At 40.0% G+C, this 8,598-nt stretch overlaps 1 protein-coding gene across 1 annotated transcript; it reads left to right on the top strand.

Annotated features, from left to right (window-relative positions):
* Window positions 1-980: 980 nt before the first annotated feature.
* Window positions 981-5,966, top strand: LOC131974851 (eosinophil peroxidase-like). The gene is made up of 12 exons (XM_059337336.1): window positions 981-1,050; window positions 1,745-1,832; window positions 1,998-2,173; window positions 2,260-2,392; window positions 2,623-2,752; window positions 2,880-3,086; window positions 3,187-3,547; window positions 3,905-4,065; window positions 4,154-4,412; window positions 4,778-4,948; window positions 5,080-5,317; window positions 5,422-5,966. Exons 1-12 carry the CDS (start codon window positions 984-986, stop codon window positions 5,627-5,629), a joined length of 2,199 nt encoding a protein of 732 aa, XP_059193319.1. The 5' UTR covers window positions 981-983; the 3' UTR covers window positions 5,630-5,966.
* The last annotated feature ends 2,632 nt before the right edge of the window (window positions 5,967-8,598 follow it).

Raw genomic sequence — 8,598 nt, 5'->3', positions numbered from 1 at the left:
TTGCAGCGTTATTTCAATTTCCAGACATGATAGCCTGACATGGATGCTTGGTACCAAAGGATCCCTTAGATCTTCTAGTTTCATGTGATACCAATCTCCAGTATATACCTAATATTGAGCCCTATTGAACTACAACCTCGGAAAGAAAAGAAAAACATATGCATTGCTTCATGTGTCATTCAGAAATCGTCGAAAGCTTTTGTGTTTTCAGCTTTTGTGTTTTCAGCTTTTGTGTTTTTTTGCTTGATTCAAAAGAGGCACCCAAAATCCTCAAAACATTGTTAATGAATGTTCGGTGCTTTCCAAGTATCACATTAAAGATAGATTTAAGACAGCATCTGCATAGTTTACCGAGCAGTTGGACAAATTAGGAGATGTGTCAGGCTGAACTGTCTGAACATTGTCTGACTTTACACATAGTTTGTTTGATATATGTCCTAGTGTCCTTCACATCTATTAAATAATTCAATATACAGGAGTTGTGTGTGTGTTTGGTTGTCTAGGCGAGAAAAGGTTTTAGTGTAAAAAGGAAAAAGTTGAAGGAATGACTTCACAAATGTAGATAATGGGTTATTACATAATGGGTGGATAATGGGTTTGGGTGGTTTGTTCAAGTGGTGGACAATGCAGGTTTTTAGTTTCCTGTTAAACCACATGTTTATATCTTTTGAATCTTCCCTTAAACAAAAAGGCCCCGGGTGTTGCAAAGGGGGTGTCTTCTTGCACAACAATACTATATAAACAGACGAGGTGTTGTACAAGGCACCGACTACTGACTGCAGCTGAAGAATCAACAAGGGACCAAAACTTCACAGGTACTGTGGTCAAGCCTAATTGTATAACTTTTGAACTTTCTTATTGTATTTATTCTCACTTGTTAATTGTTCAATTATAGGCAAGTGTGTCCTCTTGTATTTTCAGTATTTAATCAGTGGATGAGTGTGGGTATATTGGAACTGTGTCTGTTTTTTTTTTCTCCAGAAATGAAGTTTTTGTGTCTGGTAGCTGCAGGTCTTTACCTGTGTTTCCAAAACCAGCATGTGACTGCAGGTGAGTAGGACCCCTATCAAATTAAATTAAATTAAATTAAATACAGTCATAAAAAAGACTATAAATAGTATTTTACTACAGTTTTGCAATTTAAATAAAAAAAAATAACATAAAAGTTCACAGATGAACATATATTAGTTTTTAGAATAGTGTTTTGCTGTGATTACTGAATTGCTATTACAAAAGAAACCTGCATTGCAACATAATGTCTTCAGTCATCTATTAAATGAAACATCAGTATTAAGGTGAGGATGAGTGAAAGACAGTGGTATAACTTAAGTACATTTACTCAAGTACTGTAGTTAAGTACAATTTTGTTGTACTTGTACTTTACTTGAGTATTTCCACATCTGTAACTTTCTACTTCTACTTCTACATTTTAGTGGCAAATATTGTACTTTTTACTCCACTACATTTGGCCGACAGCTTTGATTTCTTTCCAGGTTAAGATTTAACAGGATCAATTTAAAATGATTACACATTTATATGAATTAAAACCTCACAACGGTTTATGAAGTAGTTGAAATGAGCCCTATCTTTACAAAATTAAAACGCTGCTCACATAAATGCAACAATACAAATAATCTAGAATATATAAAACAATCTAAGTGGGTCCATTCTGCATAACGAGTACTTTTATTTTAAGTGTCTTGTTTAGAGAGCAGACTAACTGTAAGATTCTGTTTGCCCTCAGAAAAACATTTGAGCAGAAGTATGATTGAAAAAGCTGTGATTGAGGCGAAGGCCACAGTGGACGCAGCCTATGAGTACTCCAGAAGAGAGTGAGTGCACACACCTGCTGAACTGCTGCACAAGTGCTGCAGGGAAAGAAGAACAAATGACGCACCATGAATGCATACCATACATTTAAACTTCAGGCTATGCACCATTAGAAACATCTTATCTTGTCTCAATTCACTTAAATATAACCTCTTCACACAATACAGGAGCATTAACCGCGTGAGGAGGAATGCAATGCATCCTTCAGACGTTTTACGGTTGTTGAAGCAACCTGTTGGACAAACCCGTAATGCTGTGCGTGCTGCTGACTACATGTATAATACCATCGAACTGATCAAGACTTCTTTGGAAAGACGTCACAAACGTTCCATCAATGCCACAGGTGTGTATCCAAACTAGGTTCCTTGAATTTACCATACAGGATTCAAATCACTCTAAATGTGTTTGTTCTTTGTTTCTGTTATTCAGATCTGATCTATGAGGAGGATCTGCAGGTGATTGCTGAGCTGACAGGCTGCTCTGCCCGTCAACGAATCCCTTCCTGCAAGACGACTCCCAATTTAGACAAGTTTCGCACTGCAAGTGGTGTCTGCAACAACAGGTGAGGAAACTGACGCTATAATAACAAGATTTTCCACCCAGATTTCTGTCTTCTTTTTAAAAACAAAACAAAACAAAACAGATGTTATAAATGGGAGTGGATAGATGGATTGTGAACATTCCTTTTGAGAAATGTTGGCAGCATTGTCAATGACACTGTACCGGTGCCTTGTACACCCATGTTTCAGACAAAGAGAAAGAAAAATAAAAGATTTGTTTTTGCTTGTGTAGAGAAAACAGCCGCTGGGGATCCTCCAACACGCCTTTCACCCGCTGGCTCCCTGCTGAGTACCAGGATAAATATTCTCTGCCTAAAGGCTGGGACCCTAAACTCAAAATCAACAAACGTCTTCTTCCTTTGGTACCATATTTATACGTATATATATTAACTATATCCTCCTGAAGAGTGGAACAGACAATAGTTTAAAAAAAGTCTATACCATTTTATCACTGCACCACTACACTCATCGTCTACATCCTGTCCTCAGGTGAGGGAAGTGTCCAACCAAATTCTGAGCACAAAAATCTCTGATGTAGAGAACGATCCACTCTACACTCACCTGGTGACAATCTTTGGCCAGTGGACCGACCACGACCTGACCTTCACTCCTCACTCTCCTGTCATCCGCTCATTCAGTAACGGTATTGACTGTGACGAGAGCTGTGAGCGCACAGAGCCCTGCTTCCCTATTGAGGTCAGTGTTGTTGCGTTGCACAAGAAAAGACAGGATCCAGTGTGTGTGTGTGTGTGTGTGTTGATGATGGATTCTTAACTGCTTTTTGTTGTCTAAACAGGTTCCCAAGGAAGACCCCCGCTTTGGCAAAAACTCAGAAGAGTGCATCCCCTTCTTCCGCTCATCGGCAGCTTGTGGTTCTGGCACAACAGGACACATCTTTGGTGGAATAACTGTCCGCCAACAGATAAACGGACTTACATCTTTCATTGACGTAGGACAGGTGTACGGTTCAGATGATAGTAAAGCTCTCTCCCTACGTGACCTCACCTCAGATAAGGGACTGCTGAGGGTCAATACAGAGCACACTGACAACGGCCGTGAGCTACTGCCCTTCACAAACATGGGTGCCAACATGTGCGCCACCCGAGCTCGCATCACTAATGAGGTTGATGTTGAGGAGGTGCCATGCTTTCTGGCTGGTGAGTGGAAGCAAAAACACTGATGTACAAAGTGTTCTGCCTCAATTATGAACCACAGGGCCATTTCCAAATATAGCACCCCTACCGGTTGCAGGAGATCAACGCATCCTCATTTCTTAATCTCACTTCTGCTGTGGCATTGTTCATAATTATGACTGCTAACTACACAACGTAGACAACATGAACACGGTTCCTAATAGGGTGTGGAACAAACACATGAGGTCGTATTTTGCGGGGAGGATAGTTTCTCAAGATCAGTTGTTTAATGGTACATTATGTTTGTCATAGTTAACAGAGGTGAGGTAAGGCAACATTTAATTGTGGATATTACAAGCAGCTGTCTGCTTTGTCCCTCAGGTGACGAACGCTCCAATGAGAATATTGGTCTGACAGCTTTACACACATTGTTTATGCGTGAACACAACCGTCTGGCACGTGCTCTGGCCAAACTCAATCCTCACTGGGATGGAGAGAAGCTGTACCAGGAGGCACGAAAGATCATGGGAGGATATTTTCAGGTTAGAAAGCAGCTTACAGTGATGATTTAAGGGATGGATGGTATGTCTCGCATGGTTTAATTTTCTCTGTGTATTTTCTGTCATTCAGGTTATCACTTTCAGAGACTACTTACTTCACATTGTTGGTCCAGACTTCATTGCAGAGCGGCTGTCTACCTACCCCGGTTACGATGAAAACGTGGATCCCAGCATCTCAAATGTGTTCGCCACAGCTGCCTACCGTTTCGCTCACTTGATGGTTCAGCCATTTATGTTTCGTCTAGATGAGGACTACCACGAGCACAGTGATTTCCCCAGCCCAGTGCTGCACAAAGCCTTCTTCGCACCGTGGAGGATCATCTTCGAAGGTACAGCCACAAAGCCAATAGTCGTGTTTCCTTTAGGAGGAAGAGTGGCCACCGGGAAAGTCTCAGGCCACGTCCTCTCAAATGTTCGCTCACTCTGCGTGTCTCCATTACAAAAAGGCCCCCAGAGGGATTTATGGAACTCCGGAGGTGACGTATGTACCCCTTATGGGTATCATATAAGCACATGGTACAATGAACAATAGCCTACTTCCAATGAACCCTCGGTACTAAGCTGGATACTCTATCAAATATTTTTAAAAATTAACCTAAAGCAGCTAAAAACTACAGTATGCTACAGATTGGGGTTATGATTCTCAGTGTGATTAGCAACAATATGTTAAATATGTCCTGTTTCTTATTTTCAGGTGGTCTGGACCCAATCCTAAGGGGCTTGGTGGGCCGCAGGGCCAAGCTGAACACACAGGATCACATGATGACGGATGAGCTGAGGGATAGACTGTTTAAATTCTCCAAACATTTGGCACTGGATCTGGCTGCCCTCAACATGCAGAGAGGCAGAGACCACGGACTCCCTGGTATTACTCTTATTACATCTCTTATGTCTTTTATCGGTAGAATTCTGTCTGCATCCGAGCCTTTGCAGGCATGACTGTTCACTTTCTTAAATGTGGCTACATTTTCACCCCATATACTTTGTACTTTTTAGGCTACAACGAATGGCGCAGATTCTGTGGGCTGTCGGCTCCAAAAAATTTTAACAGGTTGTCAATAGTGCTGAATAATAAAAAACTAGCCAGGAGCCTGCTGGATCTCTACGGCAAGCCTGACAACATTGACGTGTGGATGGGAGGAGTGTCTGAGCCGTTTGTCCCTGGAGGAAGAGTGGGACCCCTGTTTGCCTGCCTGATTTCCACTCAGTTCCAGAGGATCCGCCAAGGAGACCGGTATGTTACATAACTGACATTGTTGAAGATTTAGAGTTATCTGTAGCTTTACAGTCACTTTTGCATTCAGAGACTGTAAATGTTTCCAAACTGTCAATTTTCAGACTTTGGTGGGAGAACGAGGGAGTTTTCACTGAGGCCCAGAGGGAGTCCCTGAGGGAAACATCACTCGCCCGAATCATATGTGACAACACTGGTATCACTGAAGTACCAGAAAAACCCTTCCAATATCGCAACAGAGGCTCCGGTTACAATCAATGTGGCAGCCTCCCTGCCTTTGACCTCAGTCCATGGAAGGAAGATGTTAACTAGAAATACACACTGCAGCATTCTGACGAAAGACAGAATGACACCTTTCTTTTCTCTTCTGCTCTCTACTAAATACTAGACACAAAACGACCATGTTTCAATCTTGTGTCATTGCTTGATTTTGATTTTGCTTTGTGGAATTAAATAATTTTCTTTTACCTACATCTTAAATTAAATGAAAGTGCAATTTTAACCTCAAATTTATTTGATTAACTACTGGAAGTTAATGTGATTGCTACGAGTGCTAGTTTTCTTTTTCTCTTTAATGCAAATTAATGTGAACTTTTTGATCATGTCTAAATATTGTTCATTACAAGGGATGAATTAAAAAACAACAAGTATGAGGTAAATAGCTTTGTTTGTCTCAAGAATTGGTGATTCACATTACCTTAAAAGTAACTTAAATTAGAACTAGGCATTACATTTTTATAACAATAAGATCTCTGTGGTCAGTATACAGGTATAGACAATCTTCAAATGCATAAAATGTAATTCAGTAATAATCATTTGTTCTGGTCTAATCTTTCAGTGAGTCACAGCGGGAGCCCCTACCAATTTTACCTGTGTCAGCTTGAAACTATAAATTAGGTGAAAATGTGTTTGGAAAGCATGATTTTAAGATATTCTTTATATTTACTTAAAATATGCCATTTTGCTCGTTAAAACTCCAAATATGTTGACTGTTAAAGGTATTCAACGTGGCATTCTGAACATTAATAATAGCAAGAAAACAACTGCTTGCTCTGCAAAGATAAAGTGTAGGAATGGCATCCTGATCAGACAGTGAAGTCATACTCCCTCCGTGTGTGTTATAATCTGAGCTTCTTTGTTTTGGTAGTCGTCTGGCCACACGGTTATGTTAGTGCACTGATACCAAACCAGGGGTAGTTGTTCACCAGGGGGGCAGTTATGCAGTTGGCAGGGCAAATGTAGGAGTGGCATTTACAAAAATATATATTGATATCAAATAAAATCCCTTCATAGAGTAACTATATCACCTGAACACCATGTATAAAGTGTGTGAAGAGTTTTGGCAAGCCAGAAATTGAAACAGGTTCCAAAAAATGAAGACTAAAAATAGTTTAATCTGCTTCTTTGATGGGGTTGTTATTGGCTGTTAATGAGAATGTGACCAAACTGTCCTTAACATTAACAGTCCAATTGTATGGAAAGTATTATGACAATATCCACTTTTACATATTTAGTATTTTATATGCAACTCAATATATTCAAATGAAAATGTTGCAACATGACAGGTGGTGTTAATGAAGGGGTTCTTGAGTTCATAGGGGATCTGGGGGTACATCCGACAAAAAAAGGGTGGGAACCAGTTGTGAGTTCCTCATCCTGACCCAAAGTGGCGAGATGGTGCTGCTGTAACAGCCCGCTCTCCCTATAGTATTGGGAAGTCTTTTTATTGACTGGGATCACTGACTCTCGGATGGTAAATTGAACAAATCTTTTTTAATGTAATTTCATTCATTTTAATTTGTGCAGTGCTGTAGCCCTCTTGAAGGCGATGTAAAAAAAAGAGGGCGGTTCTCTAACACTGAAGGCAAATCAATTCAAGCCATGTGACACCTAAGGAGGTACCACAGTACTGGGACCACTGGGTTGCTGATCGGCTCAGCATTGTTTTACATCATGAACGAATCATTAAGTTCCTCTACAGTGACTAAGTAGCTGAATGAAAGGAATTCATACTGATCGGTATGAATCACACTGTGCTTACTGAGGACGCATAGTTGAATCACGAACTAATCATTTCTGTTTACTGTCCTGACTGAGCTGATGCAGCTGCCACGTGACGAGGAAACGTATTGCATGAAAATGAACAAATCACTCACTGACACTACTCATTATTCCCTGATCATATAAAAGATTAGTTAAAAGTGAAAAAAGTGTAAGTTAACTGTTCCTTTCCTTTCTATGTGAGCAAAGAAGCAAATATTTGCATCACATGGACTTTAACTTCTATAAACTTTGACCAGCGTATATATAAACCTTGTCATTTGCTCATCTGTGTTCGTGCCCTAACATTGTGGTCTCGACTCATGGCGCTGCTAGCTGCGGCTCAGCCAACTCTATGTTTGCTTGTGATGTTAGAGGTGAGAGCTGTGTGCTAAGACTCTGAATGTCAATCACACTCTGGCTGTTGTGAGAGCCATGTCGAGGCAATCCCAGCTCAGCCCTAACTTTCCCTCTGAATGTTGTGAAAATTATAAAATAGTTGACTAAAAATGACTTTGACCAACAACCCCAAAACCCAAAAGTAGGATTACTGCATTTATCATATAAAAAGCAGCTTTTGCCCTCATAGTCCCCTTTAGGTATCTGAGCTCTTATCTTCCTCTGTGGCTTTAAAAAGATAAACATATTTCATCATATATTTGAAATATTAAAACCTAAAAAAAAAACCCAACTAAAATCCATTTTTTACGAAATCTTTTTATCATGATATTTTTCCTTAAAGGATCCATAAACACTCTGCTGTCTGGCTGACATAGGAGTTTAACCCCAATAAACATGTGATTTCTCCAGCAGTGACGAGGATAGTGTTTGACATGGGAGTTAGTTTGTGCTATTATATGTTCACGTGCACCATGGCTATTTCCATTCACCCTCAGCCAGTGTATTGTTTATTTTAGGCATTATAATGGCCACATGCCTTTGCCAAACCACACCTAATAATCACTGAAAATGCAAGTTTACAACATGTCACAAACTCCCGGCAAAATCAACCTCGGTTTCTTTAGTTTTTCTTTCTGTAGATTTGATTTGACCTTTTCAAGGATGCTGAGATCATTGAACTACCCAGTTTATTCAGTGTGGATATGTGTGCCCTTCGGATTGAATTGTGACCAAACATTAGTACGTTATAAAAGAGAAGTACAGAAATATCTACACGAAGATGACAACATATAAAGTATAACATTGTTTGGAGGAAATAAAAATAGGAAAATAAACTAAAA

This window comes from Centropristis striata, chromosome 7 (genome assembly GCF_030273125.1).
Source record: "Centropristis striata isolate RG_2023a ecotype Rhode Island chromosome 7, C.striata_1.0, whole genome shotgun sequence".
Classification (NCBI taxonomy): domain Eukaryota; kingdom Metazoa; phylum Chordata; class Actinopteri; order Perciformes; family Serranidae; genus Centropristis; species Centropristis striata.
Note: the sequence above shows the minus strand (reverse complement) of the source record. Positions and strands in the feature narration are given on the sequence as shown.